We start from the raw sequence: 23,485 nt of genomic DNA, 5'->3' as shown, positions 1-23,485 counted from the left end.
CTGCCCCCAAATCCTGTTACCTGCTGCTACTCCAAGGGACATCAGGAGGGGGGGGGGGAACACTGCAACATTGTGTGTGTCGTTCCATCATTTCCAGGGGAAACAAGGAAGTGACAAAGGGCAGGCTCTAGGAATCTCCTGAAACTATGGTTTTACCCAGAGTTTCCAGAGATTCCTAGAGCGACCCTCCGTCACTTCCAGGGTTTCTTCTAGAAGTGAAGTAACAACGCAGGAAATGTTGCAGCCCCCTCCATTTCCCCACCCCTAAACCTCTTGTCGGATACCAGGCACAGCCAGCCAACCCTACTGCATACCAAGCAGATGCTGTGCCACTGAGCCACGGCTCCCTCCCAGGATAATTTTGGGCCAGTGACTCTCTCTATCTCTCTCTTAGGCTAGCCTTACCTCACTGGGTTGTTGTTGCGAGGAAAGAAGAACCATGTATAGCAGGTGGGAACTAACAGAATAGATCAACAGCTGCATGAACTTTGGTTTCATTTCCATAGGGGAACAGGCTGTTTGCTTAGTAAATCAAGAGATTTAGAGATTGCCCCTGTTCCCAAGGCCGTTTACAATACCAAATAGCAATAAAAACCATCTAACCATAGAATAAAACTAGCACAGAGCAGCAGATTAAAAAAAACCAAGACCCCCAAACAGGCCAGAAGACAGGGAAACAATAAAACCAGCAGAGCAATAAAGCAACCTATAAATCCAACCCTAAACAGTACAGGATGGTTGCAACTTTATGGCAAGGCAAGTACCCTATAAATACAACCCCAAATGGTACACTATGGTTGCAACTTCATGGCAAGGCAAGTAGCTGAACACCAACACCTTTCACATTCCTGCAGGAGGAGGAGGAGGAGGAGGAAAAAGAAGGAGTAGGAGTAGGAGTTGGTTTTTATATGCCGACTTTCTCTGCCACTTAAGGGAGAATCAAACCGGCTTACAATCACCTTCCCTTCCCCACAACAGGCACCCTGTGAGGTAGGTGGGGCTGAGAGTGACTTGCCCAAGGTCACCCAGCTGGCTTTGTGCGTAGGAGTGGGGAAACCAACCCAGTTCACCAGATTAGCCTCCGCCGCTCATGTGGAGGAGTGGGGAATTGAACCTGGTTCTCCAGATCAGAGTCCACCGCTCCAAACCACCGTTCTTAACCACTACACCACGCTGGCTGGAAAAGCTGCACTGGGAGGGGCCAACTCAGAGGAGAGAAATGGTCAGTCTTGACCCTATGCTGCTTCTCTAACTCAAAAATTCCCCTTCCAAAAGTGGCATTTGGGGAGCGCCAAAGGTGCAATTACATATATTTGCAAGCACACATGAACACACATGAAGCTGCCTTGTACTGAATCAGACCCTTGGTCCATCCAAGTCAGAGTATTGTCTACTCAGACCGGCAGCGGCTCTCCAGGGTCTTTCGCCTACCTGCCTGGTCCCTTTAACTCAGTGGTTCCCAACCTTTTTTTGACCAGGGACCACTAAGACTTTTTTGTTCGGTGCAGGGACCCCAAGGTTCAAAATAGAAATTCCGGGAATTTGAAAATAAACTTTAATCATAACGGTTAGTTAAACATTAAACTTAGAATTATATTTGAATATATATATTTTATAACAGAGAACTTTTAATTGAAAATTTTAATTTATTATGGGTTTATAACTTTGTTTCGCGGACCTTAATTTAGTTCTCGCGGACCCCTGGGGGTCCATGGACCCCTGGTTGGGAACCAGTGCTTTAACTGGAGATGACGGGGATTGAACCTGGGACCTTCTGCATACCGAGCAGAGGCTCTACCAACGAGCCACGGCCCCTCCCCATGCAGCATGGGTCAGAAGCCTTACTAGGTAAGGCAAAGATTTTGCAGAATATAAGTGGGTGAACCAGGGTTGCAAGTAAGAGAGATGCCTAACAAGGGGGAATGGGCAGTCTTGAGGCTTGCCAGTTCCCCAGTCGGGGCAGGGCAGGTCTCAATCACATCCTGTCACCCACTGCTACTCCAATTGACATCAGGAGGGGGGGGGGAAACATTGCGGCATTGTGTGTGTTGTTACATCACTTACAGGGAAAACCTGGAAGCGACAGAGGGTACGCTCTAGGAATCTCTGGAAACTCTATGGTAAAATCATAGAGTTTCCAGAGATTCCTAGAGCTACCCTCTGTCACTTCAAGTGAAGTAATAACTCACGCAACGTTGCAGCCCCCTCCATTTCCCCACCCCGAAACCACCCGCTGGATACCAGGCACAGCTGGCCAACCCTACTTGCAGCGGAGAAGGTGATCTTGGGCGGTTCAGAAAGAAGCGGAGGTTTTCCTGTGTGTTATACCAAATCAGATTATTTCACAGAGGCTTTGGGGTGATACTATTATATCGCCACACGCTCAGGAAGTGAGACACACATGGGCATATCGGTGAGGCTTGAGGTTGCCAGACTGCGGCCTGGAGACGGCCCGTAGATTTTGCAACCGCTGTCGGACTGGGAGCCGAGAAAGCCACAACACAACTTAGAAAAGTTATCCTGGATGGTTTTGGGCCAGTGGGCAAGGACAACAAATGCTTTGTTGCCGTCCACTACAGAGCAAGCCTGAACATGTGCTCTGTGCAGCTTCAGCAGATGACCCCACGTTCTGGTATAATGAGAGAGGGAGAAAAGCGTCTCCCTGTCCACTCTCTCCATACCATGCATAATTTCATAGACCTCTTTCATCTCTCCCCTTATCCGCCTTCTTTCCAAGCTATACAGCCCTAAGCATTTTATCCGCTCCTCATAGGGCAGTTGCTCTAGCCCCCTGATCATTTTGGTTGCTCTTTTCTGCACCTTCTCAAGCTCTGCAATATCCTTTTTTAGGTGTGGTGACCAGAACTGTACACAGTATTCCAAGCGTGATCTCACCATAGATTTTGAAAGTATATTGAAAGTAAGATGTCTTCTTCTTTAGCTTTGAATTTTGTATTTTTCTCAAACAAAATTACAGGCCACACAAAATTAGCATTTCCTACAATTCATTTCTTCTAAGAAATTCAGAATTAATTTCCAGGCCTTGCTTATTGCTAATTTTTTAGAGCCCGTTAGTTTCCTCATCATTCTCTCCTTCCACAGGAAAAAAAGCCTTTATTTGCATATATGATTAACCTTGAAGCATAGAATCATGGAAGGGACCACCAGGGTCATCAGGTCCAACCCCCTCAATGCAGGAAATTCACAACTACTTCCCCCCACACCCCCAGTGACTCCTACTCCATGCCCAGAAGACGGTCAAAATGCTTTCCCTCTCATCATCTGCTTAAGGTCATAGAATCAGCATTGCTGACAGATGGCCACCTAACCTCTTCTTCAAAAACTCCAGGGAAGGAGTGCTTACCACCTCCTGAGGAAGCCTGTTCCACTGAGGAACCGCTCTCTGTTAGAAAATTCTTCCTAATGTCTAGACGGAAACTCTTTTGATTTAATTTCAACCTGTTGGTCCTGGTCCGACCTTCTGGGGCAACAGAAAACAACTCGGCACCATTCTCTCTATGACAGCCCTTCAAGTACTTGAACATGGTTATCATATCCCCTCAGTCTTCTCCTCTTCAGGCTAAACATCTCCAGCTCCTTCACCCTTTCCTCACAGGACTTGGTCTCCAGACCCCTCACCATCTTTGTTGCCCTCCTCTGGACCCATTCCAGCTTGTCTACATCCTTCTTAAATTGTGGGTCCCAAAACTGAACACAATACTCTAGGTGAGGTCTCACCAGAGCAGAGTAAAGCGATACCTTCACTAACATCCAGAGCTGCTCTCTCACTCAGAGCTGCTCCATGTGTGGCACTTTTCATACATCAGGAGAAACTTTTCCTAGTGGGAAAAAACATGAAAAAACAGGATGGCTAGACAATCTTTGCTGAGCATACACGCGCAGAGGAATGGCAATTGGCTGGGGCTACCCAGCATACGTATTACCATGTCTGCATAAATTCAACACCAAATATATTCAAAATAAACCATCCAGGCTATTAAAAAAAGATCCAATTCATAAGAAGGCAAAATTGAGCATCGCAAAAGCTGTATGTGTTTCGACCAACATGCTCGCTAGATTCCTTGAAGCCTTGGTCTCTGCCATACACATGTAGGCAATTCCTGCGCATGATGATCTTGTTAACAACTTGACAGTAGGTCTGGTACCTTTCAACATTTTTATAAATGGTCTGCATGAGGGGGTGGAGGGACTACTCATCAAATTCGCAGATGACACCCAATTTGGAGGAGTAGCGAGCACCCCCGGAAGAATTCAGTGAGATCTGAACACACTGGAACAGCGGGCGGATGTGAACAAGATGCAATTCAACAAGGATAAGTGAACAGTTCTACACCTTGGTGGCAAAAATTAACTGGATGGGGGATACGCTTCTGTATAGCAGTGTGTGGGAATTTGATCTTGGGGCACGGATGGACTGTAAGCTCATGAGCAGTCAGTGTGATGCAGCAGCAAAAACGGCTAATGTGGTATTGGGGTGTATCAACAGAGGCCTAGCATGCAAATTGCAAGATGTCATAGTTCCACTGTACACCCCATTGGTCAGGCTGCAACTGGAGTATTGTGTGCCGTTCCGGAGGCCTCTCTTCAAAAAGGATGTGGACAGAATGGAGCGGGTGCAGAGGAGAGCGACGAGGAGGATCGGGGGCCTGGAGACCAAGCCCTACGAGGAAAGGCTGAGGGAGTTGGGAATGTTTAGTCTGGAGAGGAGGCAATTGAGGGGGGACAGGATTGCTCTCTTGAAGTATTTGAAGGGCTGTCACGTAGAGGAGGGCAGGGAGCTGTTCCTGTTGGCAGCAGAGGAGAGGACATGCAATAATGGGTTTAAATTGCCGGGGGAAAGGCACCAGCTGGATATTAGGAAAACATTTTTAGAGTCGGAGTAGTTCAGCAGCGGAATTGAAGCGCCCACAATAAAGGTGTTTTACCTGTGGGACTACTAACTGACTGTGTATATGAACAGGTGCAGAAAATCCCTCTTTTAGATGTGACATCCGTGTCACGGGTCACCCACCCCTTTCCATCTATCCCTCTGTGTTTCTCTATTCAAACAGTCTGCATAAAGCACTACATTCCACAATGTTGCAACTTCGAGAAACACAGCGTCTTCTCTGTACAGTTAGCTCAGTTAGGCAAAGCGAACATTCATGTTACAGCTAGGAGAACTGGTTTAAAGTAGAAACGCTTGTTTACTTCAGTAGCCAAAAAGTGATGCTCATGGTCTGATTCTGAAAAGTATCTTTTCTTGCTGAAAATTGTATAAAGCTTACTGCCTGTAGAACAGAAAGTTTGATTTATCTTTGCAGTCTGACTCTGGGTGGGGTTGGAGAGATTTTAAATCCCAGCTTTTGTAGCTGCTTAACTTTGTACTATTAAATGGAAAAGCTGTTAAACTAATTCCTGATCTCCAGTCGCTATCTTTTATCAGAGTCATTTAGATAGCGTTTTTCTAGGCCCAACAGAATCAGCTCCCTAGGGAGGTGGTGAGCTCCCCCTCGCTGGCAGTCTTCAAGCAGCGGCTGGACAAACACTTGTCAGGGATGCTCTAGGCCCGTGTTGGCGAACCTATGGCACGTGTGCCACAGCCGGCACACCGAGCCCTCTCTGTGGGCACCCGCAGACCCATCGGGTCTGCCTAGGGCTGTGCCATATTGCTGTGGTGAGGGCACTGAGGGCAGTGCTCCTTCTCCCCAAGCCCATGCTCCCCAAGCCTGCGCTGGCGCCCTCCCTCTCCTTGCACCGGGGCAAGCCCCTCCCTCTCAGCTGAGCTGTGGCCGCAGCTCAGCTGTTTGTTGGGGCGCCCCGCCCGTCTTCATTTGGACCGGGAGGCTGTGGCCGAGCACCTTGCCATGCCCCCTCTCAGCTGAGCAGCGGGGCAGCTCAGTTGTTTGTCGGGCCCCCCGCCCGTCTTCAGCTTGTCTGGGGCCCCGCCCGTCTAAAAAAGCATTTAGAAAATTCTACAACATTTGCAGACAATCCTACAAGCCATCAGGAAATCTACAAGGAATTTTCTAGCATTGTAGCAGCTGCAAAGGTGAATTTTAGTAACAGATTTTTACAGTTCCCTAAGATGGAGACAACCCTGTGTTTCCTTACTTCTCCAGATAAAGCCAAATTTGAAGAACTTGATCTTTCCTGCCTACACTGGTTAGATTTAGAAAATCTGGAAATGGAGCTAACAGAATTTTAAGAAAGCCCTAACTGGAAAAATAAATTCTATGACCTGCGTGAAACACTTGAGAAGATAGAAGGGATGCCAAAGGACAGCACAGTTAGTTCTGAAAATGAAATCCTTAAAGTGTGGAATTCTCTGCCAAATAATTTTAAGTCAATGAAAGCACTTGGGATTGCTTTCCTTACTTTGTTTGGATCATCTTATGCTTGTGAGCAGCTGTTTTCAGCTTTGAATTATATCAAATCTGACATCAGAAATGGGCTAAGATGACCTGAGTACTGCATGTGTTGCTCTCAAACTTACAAAGTATGAGCCAAGGGTAGACAAATTATCAGCATGCTCACAACAGCAAAAATCACATTAATTGTTCAAAAAATTTGACGATGTCCTCAAAGATGTCACAAAAATGGTGAATTACATCATGGCTCGTGCTCTGAATTGTCGACAGTTTCAAGCACTTCTTGAGGAGGTTCAGGCATAATTGTTTACTTATGTACAATAATGTCCGGTGGCTGAGCAGAGGACAAGTCCTGGAGAGATGCATGCCAAATGCAAACTTTTACCTTTCAATAAAAAGTTGTTTGTATCATTGAAAGCTCTGTTATTGTGTTTTTCTTTTAACGCAAAATATGTGAATGTATGAGTTGTTTTTTCTAAACTAAAACCTCAGTATTCAGGTTAAATTGCTGTATTGGCACTTGGAGATAAATAAGTGTGTTTTGGGTTGCAGTTTGGGCACTCGGTCTCTAAAAGGTTCGCCATCACTGCTCTAGGCTGATCCTGCACTGAGCAGGGGGCTGGACTAGATGGACTGCAAGGCCCCTTCCAACTCTATGATCCTACATGAAAGCAGCAAACCCGTTAACATTGGAAACAACCAACAATGTTATGTTTAAATGGCAATGGGGTGCCTTTGATCCTTTGCAGGGAAGGGAATTGGTGACACCTTGTGGATAAGACTGGTAATTCAAGGAACGGTGTAGGGAGAATGGCCCGTACCTTATAACAATTGCATTGTTGTTCCCCACAATTAGGGGTGCCAACGAGTTGAGAAATTCCTGGAGGTTTGGAGGAGGAGCCTGGGGAGGGCCATCAGGAGAGATGTGATGCCATAGAGTTAGGGTTGCCAACCTCCAGGTACTAGCTGGAGATCTCCTGCTATTACAACTGATCTCCAGCCGATAGAGATCAGTTCCCCTGGAGAAAACGGCCACTTGGCAATTGGACTCTATGGCACTGAAGTCCCTCCTCTCCCCAAACCCCGCCCTTCTCAGGCTCCGCCCCAAAAACTCAACCCAGGGCAAATAACCGGTGTTGAACTGGCCTCTGTAGATCTATTTGTTTTTTTTTTGTTTTTTTATAAATTTTTATTGCATTTTTATAATGAAAACATACAAAGAATACATAAAAAAATACAAAGAAAAGAAAAAAATACATATACAGAGCACTGATTAAAATTCTATTATTATGTCATTAGTTAAGAATCACATTATACTATAATTAGTTAATAATATTTTTAAAATCCGTTTTTACCACCAATTTATCCCAATATGCGGTTATAATGTAGATCTATTTGTGACCAGAAAGGGATTCCCATCAATGATCACTCCTGGGGGAGTATAGGGCTGTCAAATCTCTCTTTTTCTCTTCCCTTTTTTGGAGTGTGTGTGTGTTAAAATAAGGCATGCTGCAGTGTTTATTGTGTTCAGATTATGCAAATTGCTGCAGATTTCAAAACAGCCAGCTGCACTCATCCATATCTTCCAGGAAGGGTCCTTTTGTTCAAAGTGGGCTCCTTCCAGGCACAGTGGAGATGTAGTTAGTGTGATTTGTTTTGTTCAAAGATTGACAGCCAATCACTGAAAAGCGACAATTCCCCGTGCATTTTACTAAGAAGGACGTGCCAGCTCAATTCGAACTTGGAAGAAAACTGTTTTTTATTCTCTGGGAAATATTTTGAACTCTTTTGAGTCTTCAGAAAACCCTCAGATACATTTATGTTTTAAACGCTGCTCATGTGACGCCTGAACCATCAGAAAGGAAAATTGCTTGGAGTGTCTGGGAAAATGCATGATGCTCATAAGCATTTTGCTGCGTCTCAGAAATCCTTGGATGGTAAAATTGCCAAGGTTTTTTTTCCTGGAAGGGCTCCTGTGCGTTTAATAGCTATATAGTAAGAACTTCAGACATGATACCTGAATTGCCTCTCTGCTGCACCTCTCTCGAGTTTTGCATAGCCTGGTACTTGGTTCCCAAGTAATGGTTTTTATGGCTAGCGGCTATTCCCAGCCACAGGAATTTGGGCTTTTCCACATCCTAATTTTTCCCGCTTGTAAGTCCCTGTTGGTTTTGGGGGTGGGGGGTGGGGGTCTGTTCCGCACGCATTTCATGTGGAGGAGTGGGGAAACCAACCCGATTCACCAGATTAGAGTCCGCCGCTCATGTGGAGGAGTGGGGAATCAAGCCCGGTTCTCCAGATTAGAGTCCACTGCTCCTACCAACTATACCATGCTGGCTCTCCCTATAGTGGTTGGTTCGAGATTACACAGGTTTATGTCCACCAAAAAACCCTGTAGTTTAAATCTGCAGAGAGATATCCTGGACATACAGCTTTTCTGCATTCTCATTTTCCTCACTTCTAAGTTCCTGTTCCTTGGAGGGGGGGGTTCAGTTCCATACGTGTTTTGCTCCCTCCAGTTGTCAATTTGATGTTGCACAGATTTAAGTCCAGCATAAAAACCTGCCGTTTAAATCTGTAGGGAGATACGCTGGACTGACATCTGGGCAGTAACAAATTGATCACTAGAGGGAGCAAAACAAGTGCGGATTTTTTCTAAACCCCCCACCCCCCAAAGAAACAGGAAGTTAGATGCAAACAAAATGAGAATGCGGAAAAGCCCATGAACTGGTGTAATATCGAATCAACCACTTGAGGGAGCAAAACACATGCAGAACAGCCCCCTCCCCAAAGAAACAATAACTTACAAGCGAGGAAAATGAGAATAAGGTAAAGCCCTTCATCATACCCCTCCAGCCTAGATAGCCCCATGCCCCCCATCACCTGCAAAAGCAGCTCACTTGTTACACCAGGCACAGAGGTCTTCTTTATTTGGGGAAATTAGCTGGAGGCTAGATAGAGCTATGCAAGAGGCTGTCGTTCAGCAACAGTTCCAATGTACAAACTCGAGAGTCCAAGAGTGTCCATATTATAGGGGGTATGAAAGGGTGCCGTTACACACTATCCTTTTGGAGCAAGGCCAAAACACTCCTTCCCCCCTAAACCAATCTGTGGTTTTAACCAGTGGAGTCCCATCATCTCCAGTCTACCAAGTCACATCGGGGCCCTGCGGGACCTAAATGAGTTCCACAGGGCCCGCCAAGCAGAACGGTTCTGCCAGGTCTACACCCAAGTGTAGACCATCGGTCTTTCCACTATCGTCATTTGCTGGCCTCCCCATCCTCCCGCAACCTGGTATGGGGGTCCGCTGCTGACCAGGCCTGCCTAGTGGCTGCGATTTGGAATGAAATGCCATCTTGTTTTATTGTAATATGAAGTATATAGGGTTGCCAACCTCCAGGTACTACCTGGAGGTCTCCTGCTATTACAACTTATCTCCAGCCAATAGAGATCAGTTGGCCTGGAGAAAATGGCTGCTTTGGCAATTGGACTCTATGGCACTGAAGTCCCTCCCCTCCCCAAACCCCTCCTCAGGCTCCGCCCCCAAAACCTCCTGCCAGTGGCAAAGAGGGACCTGGTAACCCTAAAAGAATGAGTTTTAAGGTATGCTTTAATGTATGTTTTAATTGGTGTTTTACGATCCGGCTTGCCAGGAATGAGAAAGGGATATAAATGCAACAAATAAGTAATTAAGTAAGTAAATAACACGGTCCCTGAAACCTCCCGCCACTTGGGGAAGCGGGAATCAGGACGACCCCAAAATGCAACCGACTCCCAGTCCTTACCTGACAAGATCGCAAACTGCCGGTGTAGCTGCTCTATGATATCCACAGCAACGAGGGGCCTGATCTCCTGTTGCATGATTTCATCTGCACAAGAAGGGGGAGAGAAGGGAGAGGGATGAAAGAAAGAACCCGCTCGGCCAACCGAGAAACCGACGAGCGAGCAGAGGGGTTAACTCAGAAGTTTGGAGTCCTTTTGACTTCGCCCGCTGGCTCCGATTTTTGTCATATGACTCTCCGCAGGGCAGAGACGGGCACCCAACCCTTGTTGACAATAAAGGCCCCTCTTCGGTCTGCTGGCTGTCGGTATTGTTTTGCGCCCTGCAGAAATGGGCTTTTCATAAACCCGTCCTTACCGAGAGGACGTCACGGCTTTTTTCTTGAGGGCGCTGGGCTTTGAATAGCCACGTTCATGTTTATCTGCGAAGCCCCCGGTTCCGGGTGCCTACACAAAGCGCTTTTTCAGCCCAACGAAAGAGAACGGTCTATATTTGGGTTGTGTGCAAAATACCGGTAGGCTGGGTCCCATCCGTTTAACAAACGGGCCATTCTTCCCAGATGATAACTTGATTATAACTTGATTATAACTTGATTATTTTCCCTCTCATCCTTTGGCCTACAAAACTGCCTTATATGGAGTCAGATCAGCTAATTCTGTACTGGCTGTTCGGGAGTGTAGACCCTCTCTAGTGTCTCAGACAAACATCTTCCCAAAAGCTGAGATCCTTCACAACTGCAGATGTGAAGGACTGCACTCAAGGAACTTCTGCATACCAAACATGTTATACTACCACCAAGTCACGGTTCCTTCCCAAAGACTTTCCCTTAAAGCAGTGCTTTTCAAAATGTGGTATAGTCCTCTCCGAAGATGAGAACAGCCAGAGGTAGCGTGAGCTTTCCTCCAGCCACCAAACAATGTGCCTTGATTAAAAGATAGTTTCAGAGGGTAGCCGTGCTGGTAGGGTTGCCAGCTCCAGATTGGGAAATACCTGGAGATATTGGGGTGGAGCCTGAGGAGGGCGGGGGTTTGGAGAGGGGAAGGACTTCAATGACATAGAGTCCAATTACCAAAGCGCCCTTTTTCTCCAGGTGAACTAATGTCTGTTGCCTGGAGATCAGTTGTCATAGTGGGAGATCTCCAGCCACCACCTGGAGGTTGGCAACCCTACATGTTGACCTGCTGTAGGCCAGCCAGATTTGACACCAGGAGCATCTTAGAGCCCAACAAGATTTTTGGGGTACGAGCTTTTGAAAGTCAAAGATCCCTGGGGATCTTGTTGGTCTCCCCAAAAATCTTGTTGGCCTCTAAGGTGATACTGGACTTGAAACAATATGGCTTAAGAGTGTACCTCCATTAAAAACTGACATTGGTTTGATACTAATGTTTGATGAAGACACTGAAACACCATTACATTGTCCTTTTCCTTTCCTTTTATCCCTTAGAAGCTCCTTGATCAATTGATCTTGAGCAGCATATACCTAGTGTTGGAGGGATATAAGGATTGAAACAAATCTTGCCACTGACAATGTAGCCTTGGGGTCATTGTCCTTTTCAGACAAAATGGTAATTCATAGAATCACAGAATCAGAGTTGGAAGGGTCCTCCGGAGTCATCTAGTCTAACCCCCTGCACAATGCAGGAAATTCACAACTACCTCCCCCCCACACTCCCCAGTGACCCCTACTCCATGCCCGGAAGATGACCAAGATGCCCTCCTTCTCATCATCTGCCTAAGCGGTTGTTTGCTATCGCCTTCCTCTGCGTAGCGACCCTGGACTTCCCCGGTGGTCTCCCATGCAACGGTTAAAAGAATCTGGTTGCCTATCTGAAACACCACCCTCCCCTTTCAGGCGTGTGATATACTTGCAAAGCTTCATGCCTGGATTTGTCCTAGTATCCCACTCACCAGATGACTGCAAAGAAAATCTGGGTCAATTAAGACGGGCAATCGTCTCCTGTATGCAAGATTATCATAATGGACTCATTAATGGAAAGCCCGGGGAAGGGTGTGTGCTGTGTGTTGTGATGCCAGCTGTTATGGTTGATCAAGAATAATGCACTGAGGCCAAGTGTAATCACAGCCTGCATAGAGAACGGCATATTTTACAGACACGCAGCACTTTTTCGGCAGAACGGACCAAAGCTGCTGAACGAGCACTCATTTTTTTGTTTGTTTGCTTGTTTGTTGGGCTTTAGAGCTGCTATTTCCACCCAAAGGTGATCGAAGCAACATGTAACGATTAAAAAAACATGTGTGTATAAAGTTTCATCAAGTCGTAGCCGACTTATGGCAACCCCTCATGGGGTTTTCAAGGCAAGGGACTAAGAAAGGTGGTTTACCGTTGCCTTCCTCTGCCCAACAACCCTGGACTGCCTTGGTGGTCTCCCATCCAGTTACTAACCAGGACCGACCCTGCTTAGCTTCTAAAATCTGGCGAGATCAGGCTAGCCTGGGGCATCTAGGTCAGGGCGATTAAAAACATAAAGCTGATAAAATAAGAAAAACCTAAACCTTTTTTTTTAGAGACGCCACAATAATTATAAATAACTAGCAACCAAATATACAGATGTTAACCTCAGAAGCATGGTTTAGGCTAAGATAGTTACCAGCCCAAGGTAAAGTTGCCATCCCCAAACCCCACCCTCCTCAGGCTCTGCCCCCCCCCAAAATCCCCAGGTATTTCCCAACAAACTTACTACAACGACACCCCTCACAAGCACAAGCAAACCCTTTTCAGACATTACAGAAGCGCAAAAAGGGAGCCTATCAAACATGCATATCAGGAACGTGTACTACCAGCGACTCTCCTGATATGCATGGTCACCAGGTTGTGTGAACAGGAGTAACATATATATCTATCATACATGTACAGCCTGAGTAAACATAAACACAAACCCCCAAAATTCTAGTGGTCAGTTTATGTGTACAGGTTGAGTATCACTTATCCAGACTGCTTGGGACCAGAAGTGGTCCGTATTTCGGATCTTTCCGTATTTTGGAATTTTTGCATATACATAAGGAGATATCCTGGGGATGGGACCCAAGTCTAAATATGAAATTCATTTATGTTTTATATATGTTTTATATATACTTTATATACATCGCCTGAATGAAGTTTTAAACAATAATTTTAATAATTTTGGGTATATTGAATCATCAGTGGCTCTGCTGAGGGCCTGTGAGTAACGCCTGCAGGCCGATTCAAAATGTTCGGTTTTCGGATCAGCCCGGATATCGGATGTCTGGATAAAGGATGCTCAACCTGTACTGGGAACTTTATGGAAGAAAAAAGGAGGGGAATAAAACCCAACCTAAAAACTGCTTTACTAGGTTGATACCTGCACACATAGTATTTGAGAGACTTATACTAACCAGTATTACAACAAGAACCTATTATACCAGATGTCTGAGTAATTGAGAATAGAATTTACAACATATACAAATGCCTGGTTGGGTTTGAACTGTTTGTATTTGTATTTGTATTCATTAATGTATTTCTGTAAATGTGTGCAGGTTTAAAAGATTTTAATTAACCACTGATGAAGGCCCCATAGGCCGAAACGCGTTTGGTATGTGGTTATAGTTATCAACCTCAGGAAATGCCATTGTGCTATTTTAATGCTTTTAAATAATTTTAACTTTTATATAGCACTTCTAATAAATTATACTTTCAGTATTTATACATAGACTTATATATATTTTCCTTTCACCCAACCTTGGGTACCCAGCTGGGAACTTTATGCACATGGGAAACACATATGCTGGGAACTTTATGCACATGTCCACACAACACGGTGAACGCATGGTTCGTAGACTCCTGGTATGCCCAACTCTAACGTCTAAAAAGGACTACATGCCCTTGAATTTTAAATGGTAGTTTTACTATATGGTATCTGGCTAGAAAGCTTTTAGAATATGTCTAAATATTTATTTAAAACATTTTTATGCTGCCTTTCCACCCAACCAGCATCCCCAGGGCAGATTCACGGTAGTACAGATTCAAGTTGAAGCCGCACATATTCAACGTTTATAAAAGAAGGCAGTCGAACAAGAGACAGAAGATGTTTGTACAGGAAACATGTGAAGATTTGTTCCAGAGTTTGAGGGGTTTCTAAAAGGAGATTAAAGAACACCATTGGTGGTCTGGATGCCTTTTTATAGCACATCCCTCTGGTGATGGAGAGAGCCTAGGGTGAGAGGCCCACAAAATATGCCGCCTCCTAATTCCCGCTTGGCTTCATATAGGAGCTGGCACAGAGAAATAGATGACCTCTTTCAGAGCTACCGCTCTGATTAAAATTCCTGCTTTGTACAAAAATTCAGGATTGCTGACACAGTTGTAGGCAGGGAATTAAAGGGCAGGTGTGCTATCTGGCAGATGCGGGGGGAGGGGGTTATCAGAGAGGGTGCATCCTCAAGGTTAACTGCTATAACCTTGACCACTGAGTACAAGTAAGCAGGGATGAAGAGGATATGAACACACATGAAGCCGCTTTATAACATGGTATGCACTGTCTACTCAGACCGGCCATGGCTCTCCCCGGCATCTCCAACTAAAGGGATTCCAGCTAAAGGGACCCTAACCCTAACTCTAAGCAAGTCCTGCCTGTGTTCCACAGCCCCTAACAGAATAGGCATGCTCATCTGATCCTGGAGAGAATAGGTATGCATTACATCTAGTATCCATTTTAACTAATAGCCATGGATAACCCTCTCCTCCATGAACATGTCCACTCCCCTCTGACCGCCTTCCAAGTTGGCAGCCATCACCACACGCTGGGGGAGGAAATTCCACAATTTAACTATGCCCACATGGCTAAGAAGCATAAGACCCTTCAAGCCCCACGTGTAGTACCTGAAGGACTGTCATATAGAGGATGGTGCTGAGTTGTTTTCTGTTGCCCCAGAAGGTTGGACCAGAACCAACGGGTTGAAATTTAATCAAAAGAGTTTCCGTCTAGACACTAGGAAGAACTTTCTAACAGTCAGAGCGGTTCCTCAGTGGAACAGTCTTCCTCGGGAGGTGGTAAGCTCTCCTTCCCTGGAGGTTTTTAAGAAGAGGCTAGATGGCCATCTGTCAGCAAAGCTGATTCTATGACCTTAGGCAGATGATGAGAGGGAAGGCATCTTGGCCATCTTCTGGGCATGGAGTAGGGATCACTGGGGGTGTGGGGGGAGGTCGTTGTGAATGTCCTGTACTGTGCAGGGGGTTGGACTGGAAGACCCTGGTGGTCCCTTCCAACTCTATGATTCTATGAACCTCTGTGCCTCCTTCCTTCCGTGCCTGTGGTTCTCTGAACACATACAAACAGATGCAATTGCCCTATACCAGTGTTGGCGAACCTATGGCACGCGTGGGCACGGACGCCGTCGCCCCAGCACAGAGTTCGCCTGAGTTCGTTACTAGAAAGCCAGAGGGACGCGGGGCCGGGCTGCTCTCCTCCATGCGCGCCTGAGGGCATTTCTCACATCACCCGCCCCTCTGCCCAGCAGCCCAATGGGAGCACTTCCTCCCTCCCCTGTCTGGGATAAGGCATGCCAAGGAAATGGGACCCCCCCCCCCAATTCCTTGTTGCTGAAAAATCTTTGGTCCAGGCCTTTGGTCTGGCTGGGGAAATCAAATTGCAAGACATTCCAGGATGCGGGTCAATTAACATTGGTAAAAAATGCAATTGCTTCCCCCATCCGCCGGACCACTCTTATCCTTCCTCAGGGAACCCCAGGTGATCTGCTCTGTAAGCATTTGTCACCAATCTTCGGTCACTTGGCATCTCCGGAATCTCAGTGAGGTTTGAACTCCCCCTGGAGGAACACACACAACTGTGTGTGTGGTGGTCTGGACACGCGGGCAGCATGTCGGAGGCCATCAACATCTGATTCCTGGGGCAGGGATATGCCAAATGGAGCTCTTGGAACATTTATTGAATGCTGAACTGATGTGCATCATCGCTTTTGGAACGTTTTTGTAACTTGCTACGCTTTTGCCAAACTCTTGAACCTAAGTATCCTACTGTGTAGCCAGAAAAGACACTGCTGGGGTGCGGACCAGTTACTCTCCCTCTGCTCAATAAAAGAGGAACACCCACTTATCCAGCATGTAATTAACCTGTGGAACTCTTTGCCACAGGATGTGGTGATGATGGCATCTAGCCTAGATGCCTTTAAGAGGGGATTGGACTAATTTCTGGAGGAAAAGTCCATCACGGGTTACTAGCCCTGATGGTAGTCAAAAAGGGCAAGAGTCCAGTAGCACCTTAAAGACTAACAAAAATATTTTCTGGTAGGGTATGAGCTCATACCCTACCAGAAAATATTTTTGTTAGTCTTTAAGGTGCTGCTGGACTCTTGCCCTTTTTGACTACTGCAAACAGACTAACACGGCTACCCACTGTGAATTAGCCCTGATGGGTATGTGCTACCTCCTTATTATAGATGTGGGCCACTGTGAGATACAGGAGCTGGACTAGATTGTTCAAAAGCATGCCAAATGCAAACTTTTACCTTTCCATAAAAAGTTGTTTGTATCATTGAAAGCTCTGTTATTGTGTTTTTCTTTTAAGACAAAAGATGTTAATGTAGGAGTTGTTTTTTCTAAACTAAAACCTCAGTAATCAGGTTAAATTGCCATGTTGGCACTTGGCGATAAATAAGTGGGTTTTGGGTTGCAGTTTGGGCACTCGGTCTCTAAAAGGTTCGCCATCACTGCCCTATACCAAGTCACTACTGTCTATTCTAGAAGCAGTTCAGCTGGTCTCGCCGAAGGACTTTTGTATCACCTATTCGTTTTAAGTGGAGATGCCAGGGACCGAACCTGGGACCTTCTGCATGCAAAGCAGGAGCTCTGCCACTGAACCACAGCACCTCCCCTGCCCTTTCATATAGAGGATGGTGTGGAGTTGTTTTTTGTTGCCCCAGAAGGTTGGACCAGAAGGTTCAACCCCAACGGGTTGAAATTAGATCAAAAGAGGTGGGGAGCTCTCCTTCCCTGGAGGTTTTTAAGCAGAGGCTAGATGGCCATCTGTCAGCAATGCTGGTTCTATGACCTTAGGCAGTTCATGAGAGGGAGGGCAACTTCTGGGCATGGAGTAGGGGTCAATGGGGTGTGTGGGGGGGAGGTAGTGGTGTATTTCCTGCATTGTGCAGGGGGTTGGACTGGATGGCTCTGGTGGTCCCTTCCAACTCTATGATTCTACCTCTCCAGCCTTTGGGAATTGGGCATGGTCCAGCCACATGGAAGCAGCTCCCATGCTATACCAGCAATATGAACTAGCCTTAAGTTATTATGGCAGTGATTCATCTGCCTCTCCCAGATCCAAGGCCAACTCCGTAGCCAACAAGTTACAAGGGCACCCCTCCTTCTCCCCCCTCCACCAGTGGAAACAAGCTATAAATCACAGCATTCAGCCAGGGGTGCTTTTTTCTTTTTACAGGGCTCAGCGTATTCCTGCTACGAAGCCTGAGCTTGCGGTGAAGGATGCATTGCAAAGGTGTTAAGCAAAGGGAAGCAGAAACTTGCCAGAGGGTTACTAAGTGCAGCCGCGATTTTTTGCTTCTCTCATTCGCTAAGGGAAAGAAATCTGCCCACTGCCGCAGGTGAATCTGGATGCCGATCCGGCAAAGAAAGCTGACAGCGGAAATATTCTGCAGCTCTCCAGCTGGCACAAGCAGAAAGGGGAAACCGTGACCCGGATTGGATATGTGGGCCAAAGCTGATCTAATCACAGGATTAGATTTTTTTTATCACAAGGAAAATCTCCCGCCTGTAATGCTGAATCTGGATCAGTGTTCCATGGGATCAACCTCCCAGCGAGGAGCGTCATCTTCCATCCTGTCTGTGTGGGGAAGGGGGTGGGAAGGAAAGGGGAAAGCCAGCTGAGAATTCTTCTGAGCTTTAGTAGAGCTTATTTGGCAGTTTTCCCTTACCTGCCTATACTGGAATGATCAGACAAGGGAAAGAATTTCAGCTAAATTTTGTGCTGAGCCTGCCCCCAAAATATGGATAACCTTTGCACAAAAACACCATTTAAATCATTCAAGAGATGCATATTTTTGTAAACCTGCCAAAGGGCAATAGGATAAACCAGGAATTGTTTTTAAAAAACACTAACTAGATGCACTGATAGCGTGAAACTACAGTATGGGGGAAAATGAACTCCAACAGGACTGGTAAGGGATAAACAGACAGAAGTTCCCACAAAGGCCAAAAGGCAATGCAATTTACTTCACACAGGAAGCAGCCTTGTCCTGGGTCTATCAAGGTGAGTCTTGTCTACTCTGACTGGCAGCAGCTCTCCGAGTCAAGATCTTTCACATCACCTGGTCGTTCTAAAAGGAGATTCTGGGGATTGAATCTGGGACCTTCTGCATGCAAAGTGGCCGCTCTGCCGCTTATATAAGAAAGTCCATGCTGGATCAGACCGAGGCCCATCAAGTCCAGCAGTCCATTCACACAGAGGCCAACCAGGTGCCTCTAGGAAGCCCCCAAGCAAGACGACTGCAGCAGTACCATCCTGCCTGTGTCCCACAGCACCTAATATAATAGGCATGCTCCTCTCATCCTGGAGAGAATGGGTATGAATCATGACTAGTATCCATTTTTACTAGTAGCCATGGATAGCCCTCTCCTCCATCAACATGTCCACTCCCCTCTTAAAGCCTTCCAAGTTGGCAGCTATCACCACATCCTGGGGCAGGGAGTTCCACAACAGTAGGAGGTAATGTGAACAACTTCTACATAGACCCTGGACAGCCGCTGCTAGTCAGAGTAGGCAATACTGACACTGACAGACCAAGGGTATGTCTCATTATAAGGCAGCTTCATGTGTTCACGTTGAGGGTGTCTCACTCTCCACTGGACTTTACAGCCAGTCAGAAACAGCACCAGTTTCTCTAGATGCCTCAGGCAGGTATCTGGAGAGGCAGGATATAAATATTACCAATAAATGGCTCCCCAGTGCTTGGAAGGGAACTGATCTCTGGCTTCAGTCCGGATGTTGAGGAAGATCATTTAGAAGTAACTAAGTAGAGGAACGTCTTCTGACCATCTCTGAAACCTGGCAGGGAAACAAAGACGAGAATCCTTACTATCATTCTCTATGCCTGCCAAGGAGATTGGAAGGGAGTCGGGTCGGTCCTCCATGCCAAACTTCACATACATCTCGGCTTTCATCAGACGTTCAGAGATTTGGGCGGTGCCTGGTAGAAAGCGAGAGGTGGGCTGCCCCCTCCGAATCCTCGTAACATCTTGCTTTGTAAGGGGCCCATGGGCAGGAATGCACGCTGCCTCCTGATCTTCTCCCGCCCTCTGCAAAGCAGGAAAGGAAACGCTGTTGGCATGATAGACCCTTTGCCAGTCTCTGGGCCCCAGCAAATGCCCAGCCTCGCCAGGTCATGACGCCATGGCCATAAATGGCTTCTGTGGCTGAATGTACCTCCGCTCTCTTCAGGATTGGCCTTTCGTCTCCGTGCCAGCGGCTGAATCAGTTTTGGCTTGGCTCCTGCTTTTGTGGGAAGGAAATTGCTTGGGTCACTTTTTCCGAATCTAACCACTTTAGAGGGGAAAGACTCTTCCAGTGTCTGGGTTGACTTTTTGTGTATGAGTAACTCAGAAAATTCATTTTTCTATTCGACCTAAGACACCTAGGTGAGAAACAGAAACTAGCAGCGACGCTTTCCTTCATTCTTTGCAATGTTACTAATACCTCCACATACTTTATTGTTTTTCCTTTATATTCTTTTCTTTTCTTTGGATATGTTCTATCCTAAACTGCAAGGACCGAGTACGTTAAACCTTTAAAAATTCACCAGAAACACTTTTAAATGCTTCCAAAACACTCAGGAAAATAAAATGAAACCCAATTCAAATCTCATCTAAAATCCCAAGGCACCCAGTTTAACACAACCACTGAAAGCCAGTTCATCAGGGGTCATTCAGACTTGACTCTGGAAGAGTTGGTTTTTACATGCCGGGGGGTTACCGCACTTGTATTCCCAGCGATGTATTAAGAGTTTGAAAACGTTATAAAAGATACTGTTCGCACTTTCTATGTATTCCCACCGATGTATTAAGAGTTTGAAAACGTTATAAAAAATACTTTTCGCACTTTGTTTGGCCCCTAGCTGTGAAGACGTCTTCCAACCATTTAAAAGCCGTGCTATCCAAAAACCCTTTTAAAGCGGTGTTTTTTATAACATTTTCAAACTCTTAATACATCGCTGGGAATACAAAGTGCGGTAACCCACCCACCCACCCCGGTTTTCTCAACCTTTTAAGGAGAATCAAACCGGCTTACAATCTCCTTCCCTTCCCCCTCCCCGCAACACACACCCTGTGAGGTAGGACAGGCTGAGAGAGTTCAGAGAGAGCTGTGACTAGCCCGAGGTCACCCAGAGGGTTTCATGTGGAGTGGGGAATCAAACCCGGTTCTCCAGATTAGAGTCCACCGCTCTTAACCACTACACCACGCTGGCTCTCTTGGTCAAGGGTCCCCTCCCCGGTGCCCGCCAACACTTTTCCTGCTGCCCACCGAGTGTTTTTAGGAAGTAGGTGAGGCCAGGTGGGGCTGCTGCCCTGCAGGGGCTTCTGATTGGCATCTGGAGATCCCATTGGATGTGCAGATTAAAATAACGTTTCAGCAGCTGCCATCGCAGTGTCGGTTTTATCCTCCCGCTCCTCTTTCCCAGTGTATTTTTTACAAGTACGCTTCTTCTCTCCTGCACTGGAGCTTCCTCTGTGAGGTTCGCTCTGCCTCCTGCGGACCCACCCTGGGTCAGAACTCCAAAGGTGTCTGCAGGCTCAAAAAGATTGGGGACCCCTGTTCGAGGGAGTATCCTAGAAAAAGGCGCCCCCGCCCGTGAGCAGAAGCCACAAAAGGATGAGCGTTGACACTCAAAATGGGAGCTGGGTGAGTGGCCCACCGACGCCTCGATAAGCTCTCCGATTTTGCTGCCTGCCTGGGCTTGACTGTGAAGCACCATGGCTGATGGGCTGAGCTGGGATTGGCAGAGCAGGTGTATAGAACTGGTAAGGGCCAACCTCGGAGGCCAGCATGGTGCAGTGGTTAAGAGCGGTGGTTTGGAGTGGTGGAGTCTGATCTGGAGAACCGGGTTTGATTCCCCGCCCCTCCGCATGAGCGGCGGAGGCTAATCTGGTGAACCGGGTTGGTTTCCCCACTCCTACACATGAAGCTGGGTGACCTTGGGCTAGTCACAGCTCTCTCAGCCCCGCCTACCTCACAGGGTGTCTGTTGTGGGGAGGGGAAGGGAAGGTGATTGTAAGCCGGTTTGATTCTTCCTTGAGGGGTAGAGAAAGTCGGCATATAAAAACCAACTACTACTACTACTACTATTATTATTATTATTATTATTATTATTATTATTATTACCCACTTTACCCCTGCATGCTGGGCTCAAAGCAGCTCACATAAACCACAAAAATACAATAAAACTATAAAATCACCTAAAACAATAAGTTATAACAGCCCTAACAGATTCTTCTTCATGCTTCCCTTCATCACTGCATTAAGGGCGGCCTGTCCTACATAGTCAGAAAAAGTAAGTGGTTCAGCTCTCCTGGGAATATACCGCTTCAGAGTCCAGGGAAAGGATCACTTGATGACAGCACATACCATCTTGCCAAATGCTCCCTGCTTGTAGAAAGCCAGCAGCGCAGGAAGAAAGATTCCAGTTCGAATTTGGCTTTTTCTTTTGCCTTAGTTTGAGTGGGAAACTGCAGTTATATCGCACCACAATCCCACAAATCTCTTTGGAGGAGAAAAGGGGCTTTCTTTGAGAGCTTCTGAACGGATTGATTAAAATGTATAAACTTATATACACACGTTGAATATGTCTCCCCACAATGCCCAAGCTCTAACTGTGGGCCTGGGTCTTATGCAGACGTTTTTCACCCCAACAAGCCATTCGTGCATTACTAAGCCATGCGTATGTAAAACACACATTGTGAGCATTTTGAATATTTCTATTTGTACAGCCATCTTCTCTTGGCACTGAAACAAGACCGAGTTTCAAAAGCTGAATTCTGTGAACCTCACAAAAGAGACGAAGAGACATTTTATGTTTTGCCCTGTATGTATGCCTCTTAGCTGCACAAACTAAGAATGCGCACATGCAAGGAAGCGTAAGGGTGTCCTCGGCTGTATTGCAGCCGTCTGCCTGACTTAAAACGCAGAAATATCCCTTGTTGAATTCTTTAATATAGTTGAGGGGGAGGGGAGAGAAAACAAATCATTTTACCATCTAGCAGAGAAACCGTAGCAAGGCAAGAAAGCTGACAACCTCTAAAGAACTCCCTTGTTGAAATATGGGGTATGGCGCTGTCCTGAGGCCAGATTTTCACTCTCCTCCTGCTAAAGCATTCACGATCAACCCCACCGTGTCCATTTTATACACATTCATACCCCGAAACTTCAGACAAGTTAGAAACGACAGAGCAAAAAAGTTACACGCATAGCTGTAAAAAGGAATGTTACTACACCCACCTCAAAACAGAGAACAAAAAAAAATTCTGTAAAATTATAGTGGAAAGTTGTGATATGTTGTTTCGCTTTAAGAATATTACAATCATGTAATCTATTATTTACTAGATATTAAAGCAGATAATATAATAGACAATGTGATTTTAAGCATTAATAATTAAGTTTTGCATGTTTATGTGACTAAACTGAGGCTATCGTATTTTGGCCACATTATGAGAAGGCAAGAGTCACTGGAAAAGACAATCATACTAGGAAAAGTTGAGGGTAGCAGGAAAAGAGGAAGACCCAACAAGAGATGGATTGACTCAATAAAGGAAGTCCCAGCCCTCAATTTGCAAGACCTGAGCAAGGCTGTCAAAGATAGGACATTTTGGAGGATCTTGATTCAAAGGGTCGCCATGAGTCGGAAGCGACTTGACGGCACTTAACACACACATACTTATACGAGAGGGGATGTAGCATTATATAATTGTAGCATTTATGTTTATAGGGATGTAAATGAAGATCTTGTTTTGGATATGACTTAGACATTTATGAATTCGGGGTAAATGATGTAATGTTGTGTGTGTTGTTCTTATGTTTGTTATGTTTGAAACAATAAAAACTTAATTTAAAAAAATCCATAAAAGTTGTCTTGGGGAAAGGTTTATTTTACAGAGTTCTAAAAAAATCAACCTCACTCATCTTTGTAGTTTCCTTAATAGTGAGGCTGGGGCTTTTTAAAAAAAGCAATACTATAGGGGTTACCGCACTTGTATTCCCAGCGATGTATTAAGAGTTTGAAAATGTTATAAAAAATACTGTTCGCACTTTCTATGTATTCCCATTGATGTATT

General features: G+C 45.9%; 1 protein-coding gene across 1 annotated transcript in view; it reads right to left on the bottom strand.

The window, feature by feature from the left end:
- The window catches only part of MCF2L2 (MCF.2 cell line derived transforming sequence-like 2), a 231,345-nt gene that overhangs the window by 197,523 nt on the left and 10,337 nt on the right, over positions 1-23,485 (bottom strand). Inside the window, exon 2 of the mRNA XM_056850366.1 lies at positions 10,157-10,240. Within this exon, the coding sequence (XP_056706344.1) occupies positions 10,157-10,240 (84 nt within the window). The remainder of the gene's footprint in view (positions 1-10,156; positions 10,241-23,485) is intronic.

This window comes from Euleptes europaea, chromosome 5 (assembly GCF_029931775.1).
Source record: "Euleptes europaea isolate rEulEur1 chromosome 5, rEulEur1.hap1, whole genome shotgun sequence".
In the NCBI taxonomy this organism is placed as follows: Eukaryota; Metazoa; Chordata; class Lepidosauria; order Squamata; family Sphaerodactylidae; genus Euleptes; species Euleptes europaea.
The sequence above is the reverse complement of the archived record's forward strand: the minus strand, read 5'-3'. Positions and strand labels throughout refer to the sequence as shown.